General features: G+C 46.3%; 1 protein-coding gene across 1 annotated transcript; it reads left to right on the top strand.

Annotated features, from left to right (window-relative positions):
• mxd4 (MAX dimerization protein 4) lies at window positions 1–27,613 on the top strand. The gene is made up of 6 exons (XM_079729997.1): window positions 1–264; window positions 856–952; window positions 4,187–4,216; window positions 18,180–18,294; window positions 20,109–20,271; window positions 23,167–27,613. Exons 1-6 carry the CDS (start codon window positions 201–203, stop codon window positions 23,361–23,363), a joined length of 666 nt encoding a protein of 221 aa, XP_079586123.1. The 5' UTR covers window positions 1–200; the 3' UTR covers window positions 23,364–27,613.
• Window positions 27,614–27,622: the final 9 nt, after the last annotated feature.

Raw genomic sequence — 27,622 nt, 5'->3', positions numbered from 1 at the left:
GACAAGTGTCACTCTGTTCCCGAGTTATAGTTCTGCGCTGTTGATATGACTTGTTTGGAGCCTCCAGACCCACAACTGATTATAGACGCTCATATCAAGCAAAAGCAGTTCAGCCTTGACTGCATAACCGCATCATCTATGCTACTTGTACATTTGTGTAAATAGATTTATTTTCTATATTTTTATAACGAGAGAACAACATGGAACTTAATTCTCTTCTAATTCTGCTGGAGGCTGCAGAACACTTGGAAAGAAGAGACAGAGGTAATTCATGTCCAATAGCAGCATTTACTGGATTAATAATAATGTAGGCAATATAGTGACACAGAGATAACGGTATAAAAATGAAGAGTGTGTGCTACTATATGCAGTTATGATGTCATTTATTTCACTAGACGTTTGACGAGATCAGGACTTGGTCACATAATAACTAAAGTTAATTACAATATAGCTGCAACATCTGTCAAATTCAGTTACTAACAGTTCTACATATTATCGCCTGTTTCTTTGCAGAAGGCAAAATGATGTGCAGAATATACCTAGTGCTTTCGATATTTAGTTGAAATGTGAGAATGTCAATATGACAGCGGTGGCATGTAGCCTTCTCTACATAGGCTTCTAAACTATAAGATGTAGGACTACAACAATGTCTGGAAGTAGATGCATTCGCTTTAGTTGGACAACGTCTGTATTGGACGCAATGCATTTTTGTTACGGTCCTTTTTTACTTGTAGCGTCAAATGTGCCATTTCGATATCAGAGTTCGCAATTGTATCAATAATTACTGGCGGTAGCCTAGATTTCCAAAATTGCAAAAACATTAACATCCCTGCTTTTTTTTTACTTTGTCCATAGAAGCAGAGCATGGGTATGCGTCTGTTTTACCATACGATAGCGACTTTCCCGCAAAGAAAACGAAATCTTCGCCTATAAGAAAAACTCAGAACAACAGGTAAATATACTCCAGCTTTGTTGACAGCATAATGTACCTACAGTTGAACTGCTGTGTATTTCAGCCCCGTCTCCCAGCAGAAACTTGCCATGTCTCTGCTGGGCTTGGCTCTGTTGTGATCTCGTATAAACACTGCCACGCGTACACTGTCAACTCTGCTGCTCCCACATTCTCTCTACGGTCTCTGCAGTTTCACACATCCACCTCGTTGTGCTATCAGTAATCTCTCAACATCACATAATTTACGTCGAATGCACTACTTTGAAGTCCCTCCTTTGCATGCATTTTCTCTGCGTTTGTAACCCTTCAACACCCTACTTTTGACTACTCCCGTCCAACTACTTACTGGCGTATTCGAGAGCGTATAGTTTGTGTGAGTGTGGGTTCTGCGATTGGAAATAACAGACCGTTATGCGAGGAGGAACTAGATACAGTATATAGAAATATTGATATTGATTTGAAGTGCAGCCTGATATGTCACTGTTCTATTTCCATCTATTGGCAGAGATGACACCGCAACCTTGTTTATGTTCCCTCATCCCGCTCGCAGTGAGCAACGATTTGGTTCGTGCGTACGTGTGTGTGTTTGCGTGTGTGTGTGTGTGTGTGGGGGGGGGGGGGGGGGACAGGGGGTCTCGAGTGGGTGTGGCGGCTTCCATCGAAAACTCCTTCACACAAACTGCTAGTGACCGTGCAGGAATAACCCGTTGGCCCCTGCGGATCTGCACGTATCGCTCCTACTCCGATCGCATTGCATTTCAGTTTCACACCGAGTTAGTAGGCCTAGTCGCTTTACTAAAAGATTGGGAAACTTTTGGCCTTGAATCGAAAGCGCGTTGGGGAGTGGGTTTGTTATTTAGAATATATTTTATTATAGGTTGCTGCAGTGGCGTCGGATATTAGTCTACACAATACGTCTACACTAGGCATACGATAAGGAGCTGTTATAACGTGTTAACCACGGAAACAACAGACTCAAATTTTGCAAGAAGTGCTTTGCCTCCTCGTCTCTTTCGTACCTTTAATAAAACTGCCCCTGGCAGAGTTCACGAGTTGATGCACCGACATGAACTCTGCATGATAAATAAAGTGCCATGGCGTTTCTGTTCTTGATGGGTCCCCATGGCACCCCTTAATCCTCAATATACAGTGATTGTATTATTCTGCTGAGAGCTCAGTTCTACTATGACTATTCGACTCTTCGGATATGAACCATTTGCAATTGGAAATGACATGGCACTTTGATGTAATCTGTAAAAGTTTTGAGATGTGGTGTTGTTACTATGTTACTGTTTTGATGGGTCACAACTCACTCCTCGTGATGCCTGTCAAAGGCTCTCAGGATATTCAAATTTGGTTAGGATCAGGCTGGCACTTCCTCCACCCTTTGATATATCATACTTCCTGTTTGCCTTCTGTTCCTGAGACAGAGGGAGGCCTGTCAGGTTTATCTATTCATTTGTCACGCCAGCGTTGTCGTTGATAGGTCTACAGTAGAGTCAGGTCTCTCGACTAGACGACTCTGAACAGCTGTGGGAACCTCGACTTAGTGTTGGGATGTTCAAATAGAGGAAGGAATCCAAAAGTGTGTGTGTGTGTGTGTGTGTGTGTGTGTGTGTGTGTGTGTGTGTGTGTGTGTGTGTGTGTGTGTGTGTGTGTGTGGGTAGGGGGGGGGGGGGGGGGGGGGGGGCTGTCTCTGTTATGGTGTTTTATGACCTGGTATCCATGACAGGCATCTTCATGCAACATGAAGGGATTATTTGTTTGCTGTGGCCTCGGATGCCCTCACGGACCCCAGCGTAGTGGAGATCAGAGCACGCATCTCCCTCAGATTCACCCACTCAGAGTCAGCCACGCTGCGACGCATTCCACCGCCACCCACCCCTGTAACGCACGTCCCAACGTGGGTTCTCGAAGACCACGTGCTGGTTGTGTCTGTGCGCATGTGTGTGCGTGTACACAAGCATGTAACGCATGCCTGCTCACAACCATGTTGCGTGTTTTTGTATGTGTGTGTATGTGTGTGCGTGTGTTGATGCACGTGTGTGGTTGTGTGGCATCGGCCAGAGGCCAACATTTCTGCTCAACATTGTGAGCAGAAAATGTCAGACACACACATGGGGCACATTCACACACACACACACACATACACACACACACACACACACACACACACACACACACACACACACACACACACACACACACACACACACCCACACACACACCCCTCTGTAGAAAAGGATTTTGTACCGTACACATGCAGGGTTGTAAGCATTCATGATTTGCCTGCTGACTCCGGTAAACTGAAGTCAATCAAACTGGGGTTTTGTAATAATTATTTAGTTAAAGGCACATTGAGTTGAACAGCATTATAGATCCATGGGAGCAGAGATGGTTCGAAGGCCAGGGGGGAAGGCTCACACACTGGAGAGGCTGTTCCTCCCTCCACTTGTTTGTTTTCAGTCTGAAAATCACTCCATTTTTGGACTCTGCAAACCTCGTGGACCAGGATGCCCTCTCTCTCCCAGTGTATTTTTCTCTCTCCCCCAACCCCGCCCTCTCTCTTTCTCTCTGCCCCCTGCCCTCCCCCCTCTCTCCCTCTCTCCCTCTCTCCCTCTCTCTCTCTCTCTCTCCTGAGTGTTTCTGTGTCCCTACCCTTTCCCCCGTTGGCGTGACAGCCTCCATAGGGCATATCCACCGCATATCCGTGGCATGAATCTACAGTACACACAGAGGGGGGGCGTGGATCTGGGCCACACACGTGCCTGTTTATTTAGTTGAACGCCGAAAAAAACTAAACGTAAGAAAATAAGTATGCAGTAAAGAGGGGCCGCCATGCAGCATTTCACTAATGAGGGATTAACACTGGCTGCGAAAACCACACAATTCACCTCTTATTCCACGTCTCAAGCGCTGCACCCTGCGAAGAGGAAGAGGAAAGGGCTGAAGCAACAACATTCGGCCCTCTTACATCTCTGACCGCACTCTGCCTGCAAAAATCCCAATTCACGAAATGTTACAAATGTCTTCAGATGTTGCGTCCCTAAAAGTCTGTCTCTTTCACCTGCGTTTTCTTCCACACTGACACACTGGCTCATTGAGAGCTGACTGATGGGTTCTGTCATTGCTGTCTGTTCTTTGGATGTCATGTTGGATAGGGGTTATGGCAGTCATCATGGCCTAGCAACACATTCCTAATTTTGTGTGTGTGTTTGTGTTTGTTCCTTTCAGGTCGTCGCACAATGAGCTGGAGAAACACAGGTAAGAAGATACTATCAAAGTGGCTCAGAATGGCCTTATTATCGTGATTGTCTTCCTGTGTTATTTATTCTGTTTAAATACTGTGTAAAAATAACACCAAAGCAAGAGGTGCTTGTGTGAACCAAGTTGAATATATTGTGTAGTTTATATTATAATATTATAATATTAGAAATAACCTTCTTTAGTTCAATGATTACGACATTACAGGGTCAAACCACATGAGCACCACATGATCCAACCCTTGAGGAGGTCAGAGTACAGATGTACACAAAATAATCTTAACCCTCACAGCTGAAAACGGATTCAAGTCTGCTTGGGTCGACTCCCTCATGCTATGCCCGGTACTACCTGCTGTGGAGGATTGAATAGCGTGATGCCTCGCCTGAGCCAACTGCATTACCTTGTATGGAAGAATAGACTCGAGGTCAAGAACACACCCACACCACAATACTACTGCTCTATCCCTGACATGGTCATAACCCCGCCCCTGTCTGAGCAACGTCTCATGAGAATGACCGAACGAGTGGGGCTTAATTATCGGTTTGATGGCTTTGCGTTATCAATAAAGGGAGAGGCCAGGGTTATCAAAATGTCCTCGTTGCAATCATGATGTCATTGAGCATCTTGCATCGTTCTTATTTTAACACACATGTCATTGAGGAGCAGGTAACTATATATCCTACTCCAGGATGGCCACAGGTAGTCTACCGTAGACCCACGGCCACCTCAATCACAGGATAATCCTGTTCTCCTAGCTCTCATTCATTCAAGAAACGCCCTGTTGATGAGGGAACAGTTCCACGTACAGGAAGTAATAAAGGGCCACGGGTTCCACTTGGTAAGGTATGGAGCCTCATGAGAGGAGAGCTCACCACTATGTGTCATAACTGACAGCACGCTCATCTGGTAGATTGCAGATGGGTGTCGCCCATGTGCGTAAGCGTGCGTAAGTGTGTGTGCATGTGTGTGTGTCACTCGCACTAAGAGCTTAGGCCTTCTCACACATGAGTGGTGGTGAGTGAATTGACGTCTGTTTTGTAGTTCTTTAAATAACAAGTTGGGACATGTCCCTCTCTCTCTGGGCAGGAAAGACCACAGGGAGGAAGACGAGGTTCTCACCGACAGTACCTGCCGTAGTAGTGGTATCTGGGGCCAGAATTACCTCATGTGTCTCTGTAGTAACATTGACGTCAGCCCGCCCTTAAATTTGGGTTGCCAGTAATGCGTTCCACTATCAGCTCACCCACTTCCCTTATCATCTATGTGGCAAAGCTTTAAAATGAAGTTGATTCATTAATTGTGTAAGATTTATTAAGATTCATTGCAGTCATCGCTTTCAGTCAAATTCAGATCTTTCTGGGGGGGGGCATTCTTGTTCATAGACCGAATTAAATCACATCCTAAAGATAGTTGGAAACAAAAGTGATGATTGTTCAATGAAGAAGTGACAGTATAAATTCAATGTGTACTGTTTGTCATAAATAGACTGCTGTATCGGCCATCCACACTCTTGATAAGTCCCATCTCAGCATCGGAGATAGGCCAAATCCATCAAGCCAGGGACTGTTTATACGCACATACACGCTCTTCAAATATCCTGCTTCTTCTTTTTAACTTGCATCATGATGATGATTTGTCACAATCCCCAAATTCTGTTGTATTTCTCCCCCGTTCGAGGTGGGGGACTCCAGACCAGCACTCGTGCTCTTCCCAACACCATTAGTCAAAGATCACGTCATTTGTTTAAAAAAGTCTGTATCATATGCACTTCACATCTTCCAAGCCTACTTGCCACAAGTCTATTAGATACCACAAATTGCATTTGGGGTAAATGGTATTATGTGCATGTGTGCACGTGTGCGGATGTGGATGTGATGGTGTGTGTGTGTGTGTGTGTGTGTGTGTGGAGTCCGAGCTTGTGTCCTTATATTACATGTCATTGTGGCACACAGGTGTTAACCTGTGAATAGGGTTGAAAGTGTCCTCAGCGTAAATACTCCCCATGTGGTTTCACCATTGTAATGTGCAGCTCATTCGATTCAACTGATTTTTTTTCTTCACACATTTGAATCTCGAGAAATTAATCAAGTTCAATGTCACGTTGATATTCTTGTTTAACCCGTTTGTTTAGGACATCCACCCACGTGCTTCAAAGCCTCTGTCTTTAAGCCTGCCATCGCCCCAGTGCCAGCCTCCGTGCACATGCCACTTCCCTCTGGGACCTGAGACACTGCGCTACCCTCAACCATTTCTTTCTCCTTTTTTTTCACAAAGCTACATTTTACATTGGTCACATGTTGCCTTCAGTTAGTTCACACCAAGTCAGCAAAAAAATAACCCACAAAAAAGTCCTAGTTTGGCTTTGGCTTGGTTTTACCTTGGTTGATATAATGTCAACTTTTGGTTGAGGAAATGAGATAAGAACACTTTAAATAGACTAAACCAACTACATTTTGATAGCTTCTGTGCCCACCGGAAGTCGTTTCGTCAGAGGTTGCTAAGTGGCGATAACGTTAAAAGTTAAACTTTCACCCATGAAATTAAAGGAGTACCATTGTTGAAGGGTTGAAGCATCAGATGCTTTTATCAAAAGAAAGTCACAATGAAACCGGATACTGTTGACATTGGGGATCAAACCCAGAACCTTTTGAGCGCCTTAGCAAATGCACTGTCCTGCCCACGTTGCTCATGTTCCACTATCTGAGTTGTGTTTTTGAGTCTGGCAGCAGCAATGCATTATTACCATCCTGACGCAAGCTAGCTTATCTCCTCTAGGCCTGGCATCCATGTGGAACGCCGTGTAGAGCATTTCTCTGTACGGTGACTCGGCGGTTTTTCGGACGCTTTTGGCAGAGTTTCCCATGAGGCAGCATGGAAAGGTTTCTGCTCACACCCTTGTTGCTTGTCGCTGTTGTGTTGGCCGAGTTTCCTTCCTCATTTTTCGACACAAGCTTGTGACACGGGCCATACCTTCCACTTAACCATCGCTGGTTTCGTTTCTCTCTCTCATCTCGTATACGACACCTGTTTACAGTAAAAGGCCTCGTGAAGCCATCGGGTGAACCAAAGATGTCCACACACAAGGGCCACTGCCGGGAAGGGCAGGGCAGGGAGGGGAGAGGGAGGGGAGGAGTATCTGGTTTGTTTGCTTGGCTCAATTGACAAAGGGATTTACGGTTGCTATTTTTATACACCTCCGATACCAGCGTCACATTCACTCCAGACAGGCGTTCTTTTGGTTCGGTTTTTTTGAAGGTCACTATGATCACCACGGGACAAAAGTTTAAAACGTTTGTTTTTGACTTTATATTATGTCATTCTAGTAGACTATTTATACAGTTGTAGATACATGTTATTCAGTAGCAGATAGGGCTTTGGCAGTTTGAAGACGTATTGGATATTTCTCCTTATAGCCTTCCTTATAAGGGGTCGTAACAAGCATGTTTGTGTCGGTGATAACCTTATAACATGGTGACATTTCACTTGTGACTCATTTCTTACAACCACAACTCAAAGAACCCAGGCTGACAAAAATGAAAGTGCTGTTCTGAAAAAACTGAGTAAAAGCAGTTCCACTTAATATATGAGGACTATGATGTGTGTAAACAAGACTACAGAAAACACCCCTTCGCAATTCATTGTTATGTTGTTATTTCAAAATGTATTTGATTTTCTTCAGTTCATTTTTTTCTAACTTACAAAGTTTTACGCCAACAAAAAATACTAATGTATGTAAAACAGATGAGTTAGATTCTGATTTAATTTGGCAAGAAAGATCTCACAGACATAATACACCAACACTCCAGGCCCTTTGTGAGCTGTGGAGGGCATTTGATTTACACAGGTCCCCTCTCCCTCCTCGGGTAAAGCGTGGTGCTATCGGCCTGCTTTACTCTGTGGCTATGCTACGTGGGTCATTCGAAACTTTTGACTGGTAAAAAAATAAAACTCGCCTTCACAGCATGCGAGGTCTGGCCGCAACAACCTGCAGACCTGTGTGAATTATGGTATGGCTGGGTTGCCGGGGTTGACAGTGGGGGGGGGGGGGGGGGGGGGGGGGGGGGGGCTGGTTTGTCTGAAGGGCTGTTACTTCACCTCCTGGCTTCAAGCGTCTCTGCTGCTCTTCCTCTGGAGACCACATCTGGTCTTTTTGTTATCTCTTCTTTCTTTTTCTTTTTTTTCACTTGTGTGATTTTGGCTCTCGCCCCAAAGCCCCCCTGAAAGTATCTTAGTCAGCAGAAAGCAAAGGAAACCAAGAAGAGGAGGAGGAGGAGGAGGAGGAGGCGAACAGAGTCCCCTTCTCTCTCAAAGCCTTGTTTTCACCCCTCCACTTTGCTCTGTGTTCTGCCAAAAAACGTCTTTCTCCTCCCATCTTTTTTGGAGTGAGCCTGCTTCTTCCTGGTGCTTTTGTTTTGATATGTAGGCTTCTTTTGTTGACAAAATTGTAGGATAAAGGTCCTGGCTGTGGCCAAAGTGTACTCTGGTTTTGGGAGGATAGCCGATACTTCATTGTTACTAAAACGTGCTTTTCTATCTGGAGAGAAACAGACATGGACCTCACAGATTGAGTAGAAGCAACTGTTGTAGATTTAATTTGAACCAAACACAACAAATAATATGTGATTATAATAGGCGCTGTATGAATAGGGTGTTATGTCTTATAATAATAGTAATGCATTTTTATCGGTTTATCTTCTACACTACACTCCAGTATTTTCTGCACAACCAACAATTCAACAAGAGTCATTAATAAAAGTTAGCACATGGATTACTAAGTATTCCTTTAATTTCAGACATGTGTATGTTCACCCTTGCCAGACAGAGTTGCTCCATTTATTATCCCCATTTAGAGGGAATTAACACCTTATGAGTCACATAATGAGAGGAGATTATTAGTTGAGGTAACAGAGACTTCTGGTTTCTGTCTGTCTGTCCTTTGTCTGTGCAGAGGAATATGTGGTGGCTGGTTTGTATAGCCATGCTGTAATTTACTCTATGAGAATCGAAGAATGCACACTAACCATTCCACATGGGCGTGTGGGGTGTGGGGTGAGGTGTGGGGGGCTCCACAAAGTTAGGTATAGGTTTTAGATGTTTCCTTCCGACTTCTATTGCATAAGCTGTGTTTGTGATGACCTACAGTCACAGAGTACAGAGTCGTTTTTTGGAGATTGATGGGCCAATGAATATATTTGCAGTCAAATGGTTTTAGGGAGCCATACTTTTATGCTAATAGTACACCCTGAAAAGATTGTATTGTTGATTGTACAGAATACTATCCTTGTTGTGTTTTCATTCCATTCCCTCCTGCAGTTCCCCCTTCCTTCTATGTCCAGAGACAGACTTTTATTTTTAATTTGTAATTGATGTAAGCGTGCAGCAAAGCAGCTTTGGTAGCCTGAAAGTATTCATACTGTACGGTCTGGAGTTAGCGTGTTCAAAAGCAATTAGATGGATCTAAAATGAAATGAACAGATGTCGGACATTATCATCAGCTGCCTTTCTTTCAGAGACGGCAGTCTTCGTGCTCTTACCACATTAAACTGCCCGTCGGACCGTTTGATGACGGTCATGTGATCTTCTACTTCTCCAACTGGTATTGTCATGTTATACTAAAGGCACCTACTCTGTAGCTTGAATCCTAAAGAACGAGCAATGAAAACAGAAGCTTGACTCTGGCTGGGTGCATGTGAGGACACTGCCTTGCGGTCGATACTCCAGGGGATGTGTGGACAAACACGGTGGAGCACATGCTGCAGATAGAGCACAAACAGGTTGAGGACGAGCTCTTTGTTGAAGCATTCCTCTGAGGTTTGTGTGTACGTGTGTGTGTAAGTTCCTGGGGTCAGAAAGGCCAAACCCATCTCTAAATAGACCAGCTACTCCAGTGTGTGTCAAAGCCCTGTGAATGTATGTGTGTGTGTGTGTGTGTGTGTGTGTGTGTGTGTGTGTGTGTGTGTGTGTGTGTGTGTGTGTGTGTGTGTGTGTGTGTGTGTGTGTGTCTGTCTGTCTGTCTGTCTGTCTGTCTGTCTGTCTGTCTGTCTGTCTGTCTGTCTGTCTGTCTGTCTGTCTGTCTGTCTGTCTGTCTGTCTGTCTGTCATGGCTAGTGTGATTGCACTGTGTGCTGCTATCTCAGGTCACAAACCAATATACACATATGGCGCTGTAGATTGAGGAAGTGAATGTCAGAGTACACGAAACAAACACGACTCACTGTTCATTTGGAAGAAGAGAACAAGAGGAGCAAGAGAAAAGAAAAACTCAACATTCTACATTTAGAATCTATTTTATAGAATAAATGATTGAGAATGAGGAGGACTCTGATAGGAGGAGAGATCTGACCTAAGTAAGACAAGTCAATATAGGAGGGGAAGGAGGATGTGGAGGAGGAGGAGGAGGAGGGGGGGGGGAGGAGGAGGAGTAGGAGGAGGAGTAGGAGGAGGAGTAGGAGGAGGGGGGAGGGGGGGGAGGACAAATCTGATGCAACAGCAGGAGATGGGTGGGGCAGAAGGAGGACTGTGTGTAGGAGATGAGCTCGTTGTTGAGTAGGATATGGCTGTGAAAAAGGTTACGGGTAGTGTAGAATGGCTGTGCAGGAGATGGTTGTGAAGTTGTGTCGAGTGTGTGTTACTTGGTAGTGGAATTGTGTAGCTGGACAAGTTGTGTTTAGGAGAGGATTATGTAGTGGTGTAGGAGCGTTCATGTGTAGATGACGGTGCAGCTGTGCAGGACCCTGCTATGTGGGGGTGTAGGCTTTGTAAGGGGTGGCTGTGTGGGGCCGTGTACGTGTGTGTATAGCAGTACATGGGTTGCGGTTGGTTCGGAGATGGCAGTGTCGCTGTATAGGACCTGGTTTTGTAGTACTGTTGCTATGTGCAGTGAGTTGAACAAGGCAGCCTGAAAACCAGGTCAGCAGAGCAGACATACGCTGGAATGTTGAGTTAAGTAACAGGCCGCACAGAAGGCCGCGTAGAGAGAGGCGGGCGGAGACAGATGAAACACTGCCATGCTCAGGCTTACTACAAATAAGGATACAGTTTTTCTTTTTACATTAAGTTGCATCATTAAGTAACGATATTACTGCTTTGTGACTTTTTTGTTTTGTTTTGATGGGCCGTTTCTATTCATACAAATGATTATTTCCATGGAGTTATTTTCCCCCTACATATCTTTTTATGGTTCATGTGTTTAAAAAAAGAAATACAGCTACATATATTTCCTGAGCAAACAAATGCTTAGACCAGCAGCAGCAGCTGACAGGACTGATTACGAGCGGGGCAGCAGTTTACAGCATGTTAATCATTGACCAACACTCTGTGTCATTCTAGAATTGTCCTATTTTTACCCTTTCCCCATCAGAGGGTTAAAACCTGACTATACATTAGTTCACCAAACCTTTCTGAGATCAGTCTATTCAGTTCTGAAGGTCTGTGTGTCTGTATTTGTTCAGTTTTTATTTTTCATAAACCCAACCGTTATTCAAATGTCCATGTAAGGCATGTACGATAGTTATGGGCATTTGGCGAGAACGTTTTGTCTTGCTCGACAAAACGATGCACACAGTAGTATACATTTCCACCAGGGAAACCTTGTGTAAATCCCCCCTCTATTTGCTCACACATTCCCTGCTCTGTTTTTTTTTTGCCGTTCCAACATCTGTTTCTCACTTGACAAAGACTGGCGGTGTCAGAGCGAAAGGCTTTCGTAATAAGCCTTGCTTATTTTTACTCTGGGATTGGTTGCTGTTTTGCTCACATTAAATCGAGTGTAATTATACAAGAGAATTCCCAGGCATGCGTGTGGAAATACTACTACTAACGTGTAAACAAGGAGTCCCTTGATATGACAGTGTGGCACGTGATATGCAGATCAGGTTTTTTTTCCTTAATTGTTGTTTTGTTTGGGGTTTCAGTCTGCTGAAAAAAGCTAACAGTCTTAGCTTCGCTGGGTGCATTTTTGTAGACTTTCTTTGTTGTGCATTGTGTCGATTCGTGTCGGTTCATGTCGAGTTGTGTAGCCTTGTGTTGCGTTGCTCTGTCTGTGTTGTGTTGTGTTGTGCTGTGTTGCGTGGTGTGGCTTGGTGTTGGCCTGCTGATCGCGTGTGAAAGCAGGGGTCATGTGAGACGGAGCCCGGGATGATACGTGTGCGCGTGTTGTGTTTACGTGTGTGTTTTATCAGGACTCGGTGCCCTGTCGTCTGTGCCGTTATCACAGCACACAAGCTGTCGTCTGGGGGGTGTGGCGCCGCCGCTGACAGAAAAGCAGCTACGTCTCCGCAGGAGGATTGACAGATTCACTATCATATGTAATCCCCTTCCCCCGCTCGCCCTCTCGCCCTCTCTCTCTCTCTCTCATCATGTGTCTGCCCTCTCTGTCTCTCAGTGTGTTCAATGTCCTGGAGTCACTCGGGTCATCAAGGTTGAATACAAACAGGGCTGTGGGGCAAGTGAGCCCCAGGAGTGCACGTAGTTGTCGTGTGCACGTAGTTGTCGTGTGCACGTAGTTGTCGTGTGCACGTAGTTGTCGTGTGCACGTAGTTGTTGTTGTGTGCATGGACATAGCAGTTGTGGGCGTGTATGTATCATGGACCCCCCCCACACCCTGGCTCCAGAAGCCTGCCAACCAGATGTACAGTAACTGGGAGGCTCTGATTCCTACCTAATGCTCCTCTCACGCAACACAGACCCCAAACCTCTTCCTCCCTCCCCCCCTCTCTCTCTCCTCCTCCCCCTCCCCCTCTCTTCCTCCTCTTCTCCTCCCTTCCCTACCCCTCCCTCCTCTCTTCCTGAACACTAGCCCTTGTCACGTGAAATGAATAATACCCCAAAAGTTCTGTTGAGCACGTAATATAATCGTAACTTTGCATTAAACGATGAACTTGAACAACTTGTTTTTTTATCCAAAATATATATAGAAAGAATGCTACATTGTAATTAAGTAATTACATTCAATTAATTGCTTCGCTTGAATCACTTCACTGGCAAAGGTAGTGACTGAATAACCAGTGACAGCAAGTTGATGTTTCTATGTTTCAGTTGGTTTAACCTTACTAAGCAAGATACCATGGCTACATACAGGGGCAATATATCTGAACGGCTGTAGTGGTTTGGTTTTTTGTTTCTCTTTTGATGGATCCTGACGTAAACTTGGCCGAGCAAACTATGCAAACAAAGCAAGCTCTTTAAACAGCCGAGAGAGAGACAGGGAGAGATAAAGGGAGAGAGAGAGAGAGAGAGAGAGAGACAGACAGACAGACAGACAGACAGACCAGCAGTGACAGTGAGTTGGAGAAAGAGAGGGCTAGACAGAGTTGAAGAGAGAGACATTATAAAGCGCGACGAGGGCCAGGTGTTTGCACTATGTATGCTAACAACGAGGCCTGTAAGGTGGCGTTTCCGACGGCAACAATGTTGTAGGCCTGTCAGTAGGCTAATGCCTTATGAACAAGGATGGATGAGGTTAACACAAAGTCCAGTCACCCCTTGTTTGCTCCTATCCTCCACTGCAAACCCATGTGCAGCACATACAGTACATTACATCACTCACAAAATCCGGTGTGGTACCACCCAAATAAATGACTATTAGGATTTCAATGAAACGGTCATTGGATTGAATTGGTACAACCCAGGGTGGAAGCTCTTCTGAACACCTAGAGGTCTGAAAAGCTTGTAGCCAGAAACTCCACACACTCTGTGTTGGCAGCGAGCCCCCTCCTCACAGAGCGGTTGGGGGGAAGGAGGTGAGGGGTGAGGCAATGGGTGGTGGTGAGGTTATGAATGGGGGTGGAGGTGATGTTATGGGTGGGGCTGGGGATGGGGGTGAGGTCATGGGTGGGGCTGGAGGGGGTGGGGGTCTGACTGATGTTATGAATGGGGGTGGAGGTGAGGTTATGAATGGGGGTGGAGGTGAGGTTATGAATGGGGGTGGAGGTGAGGTTATGAATGGGGGTGGAGGTGAGGTTATGAATGGGGGTGGAGGTGATGTTATGAATGGGGGTGGAGGTGAGGTTATGAATGGGGGTGGAGGTGAGGTTATGAATGGGGGTGGAGGTGAGGTTATGAATGGGGGTGGAGGTGAAGTTATGGCTAGGGCAAGGGGTGGGAGTTAGCCCAGGTGGGGAATGGGGGTGTTAGCTGAGAATAGAAGCCAACAGTTTGTGTGTTTGTGTGTGTGTGTGTGTGTGTTTGTGGATGTGTGTGTGTGTGTGTGTGTGTGTGTGTGTGTGTGTGTGTGTGTGTGTGTGTGTGTGTGTGTGTGTGTGTGTGTGTGTGTGTGTGTGTGCGCACGAGTAAGTACGTGGCACGTGAGAACAATCAGGTGGTTGTTTTCTTACTAACCCCTGACCCTAAAGACCAAGAGAAAACACTTCCTCATCCCCTGACTTGACGCAGCCTTTAGGCTCCAGTCATTTATCCCGCCGATATGCAATCGTCTTATCACTAAGCACTGTGTGTCGAGCCATCCTTAACAACTCATTTTCTGCACATTATCATATGGCTGAATGGTTGAATCAACGGTACTGACGCCTTCCTGCACAGACATGTGGGTCTGGGACACTCATATACCGCTCCACATCTCCTGGCTGCCTGCTTTCCTCTTGACGTGCACAACCTAAGCGATAACGCAAATCCCTTTCAACTCTCAAATTCACTGAATTCTTTATGTTGGGCTGTTCCACCCAAGCCGAACCATTACACCCACAGAGTTGTGTTTGGGAGATGCAGACAGCAGATCCAGCCCTGTGCGGACCGGGCTGTTTTGAAGACAGATCTGATAAACATAGCGTGACCGGAGTCTGGCTCACCAATAACACAAGTGGGGCAGGGCAGGGTCTGTCCGGCTCCAAGTCTGCTGGAAGAAAACAATGTGTGTGCATGCACGTATGCGCGCGCGCGTGTGTGTGTGTGTGTGTGTGTGTGTGTGTGTGTGTGTGTGTGTGTGTGTGTGTGTGTGTGCGTGTGTGCGTGTGTGTGCGTGTGTGTGCGTGTGTGTGCGTGTGTGTGTGTGTGTGTGTGTGTGTGTGTGTATGAGTGCATACATATACTGTGTGTGTGTGTGTGTGTGTGTGTGTGTGTGTGTGTGTGTGTGTGTGTGTGTGTGTGTGTGTGTGTGCGTGTGTGTGTGTGTGTGTGTGTTTGTCCCGTGGCCCAGGCGGCACGTGCTCAGGCAGGGAGCTGAAAGGACTAGCAGACAGTCCGGGGGAGCAGAGTAAATTGCTCAGTGGGACAGAAGAGGAGCAGGTGTAGTCTCATTGACGTGCGCTGTGCTCCATGAAGTATGCCAGAGGCGTGGTAGGAAGTTCCCCGTCGGACAGCAGACTGGGAAGCCTAGCATAGTGACACTCATTTGGGTATGTGGGTCGCGGGAGCTCTGCCCAGACCTGTTTTGTGTCTTCCCGACAAGAAACGTTCTGTACTTTGCAACTTTGGGATCTTTCTGTCTGGGGCAAAGCTTAACCCTAACCCTCACCCTAAGAGTGTAGAGTGACAGTGAACGATGCACTAAAGTTTGACATGGATTGACAGGTTGCAGTAACTAAACAGGTCAAATGGGTGAAAGAGACAATCTAATTCACTTGACTCTAACAGACAAGTTACATGGTGTCAGACAAGGTATAATATATGGTAGACCTACAATCTAACTACTTAAACGTTTTGGAGTTTCTTGTTTGATTCTCTCTGGGACCAGCTAGCTATCTTGCTCTTTACTTGTGAGACATTTATGAGTTCTACATTTATGAAGTATTCTCTCAAGACAAGCACGTGTCAAGGCGAGTACTTCGAGCGACGCCTTGTTTTTGTTTTTCGCTGCCAGACAGGGAATGAGAGAGAGAGTGAGAAAGAGTGAGCGGGAGGTGGGGTGAGTGAGGGAAGGAAAGAGAGGAAAGTGAGAGTGAGGGTGAAAGAAACAGAGAGGAAAGTGGGAAAGAGAGAGAGAGAGAGCGTGGGGCAGAGTGGGAGTGGGACTGTTGGTGAGAGAAGAGAGGGTAAGAGTGTGATAGAAACAGAGGAAAGGGAGAGAGAGTGAGATAAAGTGTGTGTATGGGAGACAGAGAGTGAGAGTTAGAGAGAGAGAGCGCGAGAGAGAAAGAGGGGGGGGGGGGGGGGGGGGGGGGGGGGGGTTGCAAGTTGGTTGCCTATTGGCTCAAACGACCCTGGGATGATCTGCTCAGAGCCCAGCCCAGTGCAGCTGAGCACACTCAGCCTCAAAGAAGCCTTTCTGCACCCAGTCCTCCACAACACCAGACCAAGCTTCCAACCCCAAAAAAAGAAGAAGAGGGGGAAAAAAAGCAAAACACCCCGATCCCCTCTCCCCCTCCTTCCTCCCCAGCGCACCGACCCCCACCTCCTTCCTGTCCACTTCCCCTGGCTCACCTCCAACCACTTCATGTGGGCTGGGACCCAGGGCAGGTTGGAGGTGAGCCCCCCTCCCCCACCCCACCCCCCGGCCTCCTCTGAAGACACTTGTTCTCCAGCGGACTGAGCTGTGTTTCTGTTGGCCGGCTGGAGATGGAGGAGGGGGTACCAGAGCAGGGGGGGGGGAGGGTTGGGGTTTGGGGGGGTCTCGTCCCCCTGGGAGAAGTGGGAATGAGACCGCTGGAGTAACTTTCACACGCCCTGCTCTGGGTCGTCCCAGCCAGCACCTGCGAGAGGTACGCTGGCTGCTGGTTTGTTTTCACTCCTTTTTCCTTTTTTTCCTTGTTGTTCAGAGCGGTCTGGTCTTTCTGTAGCTATAATTACACCAGGAACATGCTGAAAGATGCTGTTATGATCCAGAGAGAAGGGGGGTGAGGGAGGGACGGGGGAGAGAGAGAGGGAAAGAGGGAAAGAGAGAGCGAGAGAGAGAGAGAGAGAGAGAGAGAGAGAGGGGGGAAAGGGAGAGGACTTGGTCAGCAACAGGTTGACCTCTAAAAGCTACAGAAACGGCTAGTAAGAGGGTCTTTTATTCTCCGGAGGGCCAACGCCCTTCCATATCCCCCACCCCTTAAACCAATCAAACGTGGGGAACGTTTTGCGTGTGTATATGTGTGTGTCTGTGTGCGTTGGCTCTCTCTCTCCACTCTCTGTGCCGTGACAGCGGTGATGGTGCTGCTTACGCTGTTGAAACTTGTTTACACGGCAGACCTTTTTTTTCAGAGGTAATATGAGAAGTGGCCACAGGCTATCTGGTGACACATACAGTGGTTGTTCATGTGCTAGCTGTCCATAGTAGGACAGGGCTTTTATGATACTGAAGTAGGGTCTATCCTTGTTTGCCTTCTGTTCATGCAATCAGAATCAAATGTTGAAAATATGAATAGTTGTTGACTTATGGGTTGGATCGGGGGCTGTTGGTTTGCACTCAGTTCATGCATGATTAAGATTAAATTAATTTGTCCAACAATGTGGCACCATCTATATTGATTTTAGTTGCATATGAGCAGTTTACAACAATCGGTTGTGTCGTGACAAATCAAGGCATGCACCAGGATCCAAATGATTAATGTCCACAGATATGAGATAATAAAACCTTTATCCTGTGTGCTGTTCAGGATTATGAAAGTACTGTGGCCAAACAGCCAGCCAACACACACGCCAGTCATGACGACAATGTCCCCATGGCTTAGTTTGAATGGCAAATGTCATTGCCTGGCTATTGGCTATACCTCAATGCTGGACCTGTCCCACCTGTATATCCTCTTGGAGCTAGATAGGGTCTGAAAGAGTGCTATCCTCGGTTTCCAAAACGCTAAAATGAGGTGTTGTGCATTGTGATTGGCCACATATTCGCCACAAATTAAGCTACCACAACTTGGCCTTCCTTTTCCCTCTAAACAGGCTTCTCGGTTCAAGCAACCAAAAGCGCTTTATTACAGTGACCCCCTGCTCAAATCTTCCCCCCTCTACGTCCATCCACCCGTCCGCCAACTGTGTCCCCCCCCGTGTCCTCAACTCCTGCACTCTTGTGTGTTTGCCGCCCACAGACGTGCCAAGCTGCGGCTCTACCTGGAGCAGCTGAAGAAGCTGGTTCCGCTGGGCCCGGACAGCACTAGACACACCACCCTGAGCCTCCTGAAGCGGGCCAAGATGCACATCAAGGTATGTGGAGGGAGGAAAACCACAGGCTAACACACACGCCGCCACCACCAACACCACCACCACCACCACCACCGTCACCCTGGGGTTTATAGCGATGCTGTCGGAGCACATCTGCCACAGCTGATTTCCCAAGCATCTGTGAACAGCTTATTTTTTTCTGCTTGCGTGACACCTTAAATGCCACGATTGTCTGTGCCCTGAGAGCAGCCAATGTGTATGTTTTTGCAGAGGAGCCAAATGCTGACATGCTGACACGCACACACGCACACACACACGCACGCACGCACGCATGCACGCACCCACGCACAAACACTTACACACACACGCACACACGCACGCACACACGTGATGCCAGAAAAGAGTGAGTCATTTCAGTGACTTGTACCTTCAGCAGCTGTGCTTCTCTTACGTGACTTCTTTAACTGCTCAACATCTCATCAAGCCCCCGGCCTCTGTGTTATGAGTTCCATTAACTCACGGTAATCCTTAAGTGATTTACAGTGAGATCAGTCGACGGGCATTACGGAGCAGGTAGGGGCATCTTGCTCAAGGGCGCCTGTGGCACATTGGGGAGTCGAACCCCGAACCTTCTGGCTCGGAGTCGGAAGACGCTGTCCCCAAAAAGTGCAAAGAGCTTTCTCTGTCTTTAAATCCTCTCTTTCCCTCCTCCCGCCCCCCTCCCTTTGTCCTGCTCTCTCGGTTATCCCATCAGCGTTGTAAGAGCTTGACATGAGGGAGAGAGACTGTTCCCATAACTGGGAGTCAAGTCCTTCTCAAACTAAGTCATAAGTCAACAGAGTGGAGCATGGCGCAGCGGGGGGTGAAGGGGTGCTGTGCGTTTGGCTGATCTTCAGTTATGCGGTTGAAGATAATTAGATTTGGGGTTTCCTTCGGGCCCCCCTCCATCTCCTCCCCCCTCTTCTCCCGCTTCCCTTTCTTCTTCACAGTTCACGGTTCAGCAAGGGATGCAGCTCATGTACGTTAAGTGACACACACAACATTACAGAGGAGAAGCCAATTAGCGTTGGGGTCCCAAAAGTACATGGCAAGGGTGTTGCCACGCTATGAATGCCCTCCTTTGTGTTCTTCAACACACACACTCACACACACACACACACACACACACACACACACAAACACACACCGACGAGGTGAAGCATCATTCTATTTTGCACACATGCAGTGCTGCTCTGGGTCGGCAGTTGGGTTATTGGGAGGGGGTCAGTTCACACATGATTTATTAACCCTCTGGTTTCCTGTTTGTCATGCATCTCCTGCTTGCTTGCGATCATCCTCTGTGTGTGTGTGTCTAGACCGAGACGTGCATTATTGAGGCGTTTCCTAGGTATGAACTGTCTGAGATGGCACTTCTCAGAACTCACGTGACACAGCAGAAGTTTGAAATTATTTCAAATGTTAAAGACTTTTTTTGCAAGGAAGGATACTTTAGAAATACACTGAGACGAAAAACGAAGACACACAAATGCTTAGTCAATAAGGCAGATACGACAACAAATGTCACCAATGGAAATTGGAAAAGAATAAACCAAGTCTGTCCTCAGAGCAGGCAGACCTCTGTAGCATTGAGAATACAGGCTACAGGCTACAGCCTACAGCCTACATTCCATCGCCTACAGCCCACAACCCACAGTCCCCTGTGAGGTCTGAAGACCGACCGGCGGCTGAGCGATCGAGCGCAGGTTGGCGGTGGTTGTGGACCAAAAAAAACAGCCATCATGTGAGACTGAACTCTGGTGATGACAACAAGACCCATGCCAGGTGGTGTGTGTTCCCCCCCTCCCTCATTCCTGCAGAAGCTGGAGGAGCAGGACAAGAGGAACCTGAATGTGAAGGAGCAGCTCCAGAGAGAGCACCGCTACCTCAAGCGCCGCCTGGAGCAGCTCTCCGTGTCGGGGGCCGTGGAGAGGATCCGCACCGACAGCATGGGCTCCACCATCTCCACCGACTCCGAGCAAGGTGAGGGGAGGCCCCCGGGGGCCTGGTGGTGCGGGAGGGGTTGGGGAAAGTCCGCTTAACCATAACATTGATGTTGTTCTCGGTTTTCGGTTTTCAGTCATTTATAGAAATATTAAATCTGTCTAGCACTACAGTTACACCGTGGGAACACATTTCCTCGTTGTATTTTCTCGAGCGCATCGGTACAAGAAGGGTGGGATTAGGGACCATTTGGGTCCAGGCTCAGTATTGCGATACACAACAAATAGTGTGTAGGTTGACCAAGTTTTACTTCAACGCTTCTCTCTGCATACATTTTGTTTTTAAACTCCCGGGTGCAGATGCTAGTAATGTGTCACCTGGATGACAGCCATACGAGTTATGACACGGTCGATTTCCATTAATATCGCGTGTCTGGAGAGAAGCATGTGAGGGCATTTGGCTGAAAGCGTATGGTTGGGAACGAAAGCGTACAGATTTGACATTTTAAAACCGTTTCCCTGTGAAGGAAGGAGCCTAAAAGTACAAGAACCGCTTTTCCATCAGGGGAGTTGCTTCGGTAAACAACACGTGCCGGCTTGGCCTGCATTAGACCCCTAAGACTCTTAGATAACATCCATGTTTCAAGTTTGAACGGATCGAACATGCTGAAATATTCCTGATAAGCAGAGCGTTTTGCCAAGGAAAGAACATCGGAGAGAACATGCATTTGCCTGTTGTAGGCTAACGCATGTGCGTGGAAGAATAGTGCATCAACCGTGTGTAATGAAGATAAGATTAATGTTATCACTGCATGGAAACTTTGGTATACAGCAGCAGGATAATTACACAATAGTAAAATAATGAAGGAAATATGAATATGCAGAGGAGATCTACAAAAGATTTGACATTACATATCATCTAAAATGTACTGTTGCGATATCTCTTATTTCCAAAGCCACCCGAGCAACAGATTAAACTTTGACCTATCAATGGCTCATCACCTCCTGGCCAGCCGTTCAATCTGGACCTAGTTTGAACCACAGAGTCTTCCCCTCGCTTGCTGGCACTCGATAGACCCTTATGGCCACGTAAGCAAATAAATAATAGATTTCTACACAGTCGGCCGACTGTGAACAACCTCAAGAGATGTCATGCTGTGCCCTGTGTTCGGGGTGCATGTAGCCAGCGTGGGCAGTGGAGCTGGGGGATTGCTTTGTTATTGTGTGTGCTGATTGGCCCAGTCGATGTGGAGTGAGAGATCACTGTTTTTGTTTTGATACAAGGGGTAACAATCTCCTTCTAATGTCACTCAGAACTCTCCAAGAAGGCTTGTCAGGGTTTGTGCCTTCCCGGGTACATCCTCTTGCTCAGATGATATCTGCAAACTGGGGAATCAATACCTGCTCATTAACGACATGTATCTTTAAAAACAATTCACTGCACGTCACTTCGGATAAGAAGCTTCTGCTTAACTATTGATTAGTAAACGGCATTCAGGAACTGGCCTGCTGTGCTGAGCCGCCACATTCACAATGCATATACCCACCTGAAGCAACCTTCCCAAACACAGTCTCTCGCTCTAATACCGGCTGGTATCTGTGTTGGTGAACCAGCGGTCAATAGCTTTAAGTGGATGTCAAATGTCAACACGTGTCGTCAACTCCCAAAGGCTGTGTGGAACACACACACACACTTCCCCCTTGTTTACAGATCAGTCTGCCGGGTCAAAGGTCCAAGGATTACTGATCCCATTTTAAGCCTTTGCTCTCATTCTCTGATGGCCCCAGTGTGGCTACTGACTACACATGGAATACATGTTCATAAATTCTCTCTCTGCATCATTCCTGCCATCACGAGCAGTTCTCCCTGAAAGGGTCATGTCTCCCTGACATGACCTGCAATCTAGGCAGGCTAGCCACCGCCGCACCTCACGTTTAATATTTGATGTTATATTTTATGATGTGAATGATGACCCTCGCCTTGTCGTATGAATTGCACTTGAATAGTTAGCTATACTGGATGACTAATCATACTGCACAGTAAAACAGTTTCACTTTGACGTGGAACACTATAGCCAGCTTATCATATTTATTTTTATAATATCATCGTGTCGAGATTAACATGATCAAGGTCGTGTCAGTGTCTCCGGTGACTGCGGTTGCCAGACAAGTTGTATTTATAAAACCGCCCAAAAGGCTCCACCGAGTCTGTTGACAATAAATGCCTGTCTCTGGTCCACCCGTGTGTTCAGGTGTCCCTGAAACGCAGCCTTGTAGCACATTCGGCGATGGACAGTTCCCACACGTAACACAGGTGTATTCCTAATCAGAGGATTTATTGTTGGCTGGGCGACAGGCACGCTATACGGGTGATAATTAAACAAGGCCCTTGAACTTTATAACACAGACATACTGACTGCAGTGAGGACTTGCCTGCAGAGGAGCTATTGAAGGGCAGGCTGGGAGTTCACTGTGGGTTTCTCTGATGTTTGGCTTCGTGGCCGTTATTGAAGATATCATGCTTTATTTTTTTACAAGCCTGACCCAACGTAACCACGTCACATTCACGCCTCACTGCATGCTCTTTGTTTGAGCGACATGGAAAATACATTGGATGTTCTGAAATGAAATCAAACACAAAAGGTGATTCAAGAATTTAACGAAAAACCAGCATGTTTTATAAACCGCTTATCTCAAAAGTAATGTTGTTATTGATTTGTTTAGGAAACTGTTTTGTTGCAGTTACTGCCCAGGCACAGTAACTTCTAGCGCCCCTGCACACACACTGTTTGGTTTGTTTAAACCCTGTCATACCAACAGGCACACGTCGCCTTCAGTCTACAACATGTCTACCATTACCTCATTTGAAAAACCAAAGCAGCCAGCACGTCACTACATAACTTAGTGTTGTTGTTGCTGTTGTTGTTGTGTACAGACGTCGACGTGGACATCGAGGGCATGGATTTGACGCCGGGTGAGGCCGACAGCGGGGACAGCATCAGCGATGGCGAGGGGGAGGAGGAGGAGGAGGAGTTGGAAGAGGAGGAGGACCACTACAGCCTCCAGAGCAGCTCCAGCGACAGCTATACTGCCACCACACATTCCCACAGACTGCAGCCACACCACTGCTAGGGCCCGCGGCCGCCCTCGCTCAGCTCTTCTACACCGCTTCTTTATCCCTCTCCCCACTGCAGGCAATAATTTCTAACTTTTATTATTTTGTTTCCCCCCCCTAAACATCGTCTGTGACCTGATTCATTGTTGGATGGAGCTAAAATGGCCAAATCCCCGGCCCCTTGTGTGTAGCTAACAGGAAGTGGGAGCCCTGGAGGTCGGACGCTCCACTCAACCGTTTGCTGAACCTTGACATTTTGAGACCTACTGATCGTAACCTTCCCTGAGGATTCATGGCCCGATTCACAGCCCAAATCACCCCCCTCCCCCCATCCCCCCCACCCCGGACCCACACCACACTGTCCATAAAAACACCAAAACCAGTGTTGCCAGAGGCTGGGAGAGAGAGATGGAGAGGTACGGGAGATTTTGTGGTTATGTTAGGGATTTCTGTGGTTTCAATACAGCTTTGACTTGTAAATTATGAACTGGTTTGTGTCCAAGAAAGAAAGGGAGTTTGGAAAGGGCTGAGTTATCTACAAATGTGAAGTTGTTTTCTTTTTATCATGCATTACAGAGGCACATAATACATTGTAGTTTGCCACTAAATCGATATATTTGTACACACAACACCAGCAACCCCGGTTGGACAGTATTCTCAATAGGAATGTCATTTGGTGAGCGAAACAGACTATTGCGGCCTTCATTAGAACATGACAGAACTAGTCACCAAAGAAAATAACTCCCAGAGATGCATGCCTATGTTGAGATCGCTAACCACTGCTCCACACTACTGACCACTTCAACATACCACGTGTTTGTGTGGATAGACTACTAGTATTCACTCAAGGAGCTGTCCAGAACTTATTCCTCAAAAAAAAAGAAGCTTTTCATTGTAAAGGGCATCCCCAGGATTGTTTTTTGTGTTTTAAATTTCAGTAGCAAATTGATGTAGCAGTGAACTTGGGAAGCTGACGTTTTCCTCAACTGATCCTGCGGGATGCTATTTTTCTTAAAGTTTTACCTCAACATTTTACTCATTGAAAAGGCTTAGGGCTAGTGGAGCCCGTATCTGATTGGCCAACTCACAACACACATCTTGGAAGTTAATTAATTTAAACTCAAGCCAGTTGAGCTTTTGTTGAGCGTTCTGATTAGCAAGTCAAAGCTGTTTAAGGTGAGGGGTTGCGCGAGGCCAGCTCTAACAAGTTGCTGTATTTAGTAGGTGTTCTCAGTTAGCTAAAACTAATTACATAACACTTACAAATTTAATATCGATGTATTAATATCAATAACTCAAGTCTTCTATATAGTTTTTATTTTCTCTCTATCTATCTGGTGTTTCTAAGTCTAGCTAAAAACCTTGGTATAGATTAACGTAGATCAACTGCACACAGTAACCTATAGTCTGCATTGCACGGTAGAAAGTTCTTGACGAAAGAGGCGCTTTTCTGCAGTTCTCTGACCTCGTACTAATCCATAAATCTATTTTTCCGGGCAGTCTTTAGAGCTTGGCATCCCAGTGCTTAAAAAAAGACCAGTACATAAGGACAGGTCTGACCAAAAAAAAAATGTATATAAAAAATCCCCCTATAGAAAGCTATATATATATAAAAATATATATATATAAAAACAAAAAACACTTAAAAAAATACTACATACAGGAGGATGATGAGCATGTAGTCTATATTTCTAAAAAAAAAATGTATTCTATTTTCCTAATTCCCTTAAGTTCTCTTAGCCATACAAACGCTGAGGCAAAAAAAAGCGTACATGAATATATATATATATAGAGAGAGAAAGAGAGAGAGAGTGAGAGAGATATGAGAGCGGGGCCAGGACGTCAGGCTGATGGAGGGGGGAGGGGAAACACAGTCCCCCCTCTCCCTCCCTCCCTGCTGTCCATGTCCTGTGCCCTGGTGAGCCTGGGTGACTGTTGTCCTTATTCCCCCCCCCCCACTCCCCCCGCCTGGTCCATTCTCAGGGCAAACCTCTGATACTCTCCCACCAACCCACACAAGGACACAGACCCATCTTCGGTACCCCTCCGCCCGGCGGGGGGTGGGCCAAGTGCTTCAATTTCAGCCACCCCCCACCCCCACCCCCCCTGTGCCAAAGAGGGTGACATGATTTTTTCCATGACCAAAGGGCATGTGCAAAAAAGCCCTCCCCATCTCCATCCCCCTTCCCTCTTCTGGCCTCTGCTCTAGCAGTCCTCTGTGTAACAAAAGACCACACTGGTAATCTCTCATGGCAGCTTTCAGTCACCCCTTCCCCTCCCTCCCCGATGGTCCAGCGATGGGGAAGCAGACAAAAACTTTCTTGAAAGTTGTGATTATTTTGTTGTTTTTGCTTCTTTTTTTCTTCATCATCCTGATCCGGCTGCTTGGGTTGTTTGTCGACGATGGTGCGATTCTTTGGACGTGCAACAGCAAAAACAAAACAAAACGGAGTCACCGGGAGAGGAGTGATACTATTATCCAATCGATGGCAGCTGCAGAGTTCTCCTCCTCTCCTCCGAGTGACCCGACCAGCCACAGTGTCTGTCCTCTGCTGAGCGTCGAGGGTTGAAGAGACGGGGCGATACAACCTTATCTTGCTTCTGACGAGAGATTCGCTGGGTAGGGTTTCCAAGGAAAGCATATGGGTTTGTTTTGTGCTTTCGTCTCGCTGATGTGTGTTTGGTGACCAACAAATTTTTTTTTAATGTATTTATCTGTACTCTTGACACAAGAGGGCAAACACACACAAAAAAAGGTTCTTGAGAAAGCTTTTCAATCATCAAGAGTTTACATTATGTCATTAAATTGTAATTTGCCCTTTTTTTGTGTTGGTCACGAGAACAACATAGGAAAATGGACAGAAGACATGGACATGTTCTTCTCTTGCACAGAACCCGCCTATTAGAAGTGAGCATCAAAGGAATTTAATTAAGTGTATGAGATGTGTACCACATGTGACAATTACTTTCAGTGTCCCCCGATCAAAAATGCACAAACTACACATTTAGAAAGCATTGGGTCTGTTGGGATGGGTGTGAGGGAATGACTACACAGTGGTTGTGAACGTTTGTGATAAAGATGTGCCTTGAAAATACTAAATGTAGTCTAGATCTGGGAGCAGATGACAAGTAATTCTCAATGTGGGGATGACACTAGAACAAATCTTTTCTTTTTGCAATCAAAAGGCCACCTATTTTCTGATGGTGCCATGTTACAAACTGGCCCTAGGATTTGTTCAATGCATTGTTCAAACTCAAAGGAAGATTCCACTCTGTGTTGCCTTTTATGGAATAATGTCAGCTCTCTTGATGTTGTGAGTCCTTAAGTACCCCTCATGCCTTACCTTGGTTTTAGTTATTTGTAAAAGGAGACTATAATCAAGGTTTACTGAGGCAGGTAGGGCAAATCCACTGTTGGTCAGCAACATTCACAGACCCAAACAGCTATGATCAGATTTGGTAAAAAAAATAAATAATTAACACTCACTTTGCATTAGAATCCCCCCCCCCCCCTCAAAATGTTTTATTTGTTTTCTATTTTTCGCCATGTTTCTGTTGCCTAGAGATTTACCTGTTTGAAGGTTCTTACAAGCACAAGACCCTAGGCTGAGAGGACCTTGTGCCAGGAACACGGGAGAGGAGGAAAAACACAACGATGTTGTGTAAAAACGTATACCTGCTTAGAAACTCGTCACTTTGTCCTACGATACCTCCCATGCAGAATGGTAAAGGGAGTGCTTCCGATGTGATTCCAGATAAATATTTTTTTAAAACAATAGAAATATGAATTTAGGACAGCAGCATTCCCCCTTTCCAATCCGAAGAATCAACGTTTTACCTTCTTTTTCCATAAACCATGGTAAGCAATACACGCGGCAATCGAATGAAATTCTTCCACACAACGATCTTAGCCTTCTTGTAGCCTCCATCGGGTCGGCGTTAGCAGGTGGAGCAGCTCCACAACACTGGCATATGGTGTCCTTGAAAAACCACAGCTCCACCACGGCTGCTCGGAGTGGCCGATTCGCTGTCGTAAAGTCGATGACACAGTGTGGTTGTGGGTGAGTTCTGTGCCAGAGACCTGTGAATATGTTCTTTTTTAGTGGATCTGTAATAAGCATTCAGAAGAATATTATATTAGGTTTTTTTTGTATGTGAGTGTATGTGTGTACACACAAGTACCTGGTGCTGGCGATACTTTTAAGCAAACACTTGACGGTATGGTGTATTTTCTCATTGTAATATAATAAAAAAAAACATTTTTATATATAAAGTT

This window comes from Pollachius pollachius, assembly GCF_949987615.1.
Source record: "Pollachius pollachius genome assembly, chromosome: 2".
Lineage (NCBI taxonomy): Eukaryota > Metazoa > Chordata > Actinopteri > Gadiformes > Gadidae > Pollachius > Pollachius pollachius.
This window is presented reverse-complemented; position numbering and strand designations above follow the sequence as displayed.

Bases quoted from the DNA above. Each gene is read 5' to 3' on its own strand.
- mxd4 (XM_079729997.1), top strand. From the start codon at position 201: ATGGAACTTAATTCTCTTCTAATTCTGCTGGAGGCTGCAGAACACTTG. The intron at 4,217-18,179 runs GTAAGAAGATAC...TGCCGCCCACAG, and splicing joins AATGAGCTGGAGAAACACAG to ACGTGCCAAGCTGCGGCTCT. The intron at 18,295-20,108 runs GTATGTGGAGGG...TCATTCCTGCAG, and splicing joins GGGCCAAGATGCACATCAAG to AAGCTGGAGGAGCAGGACAA.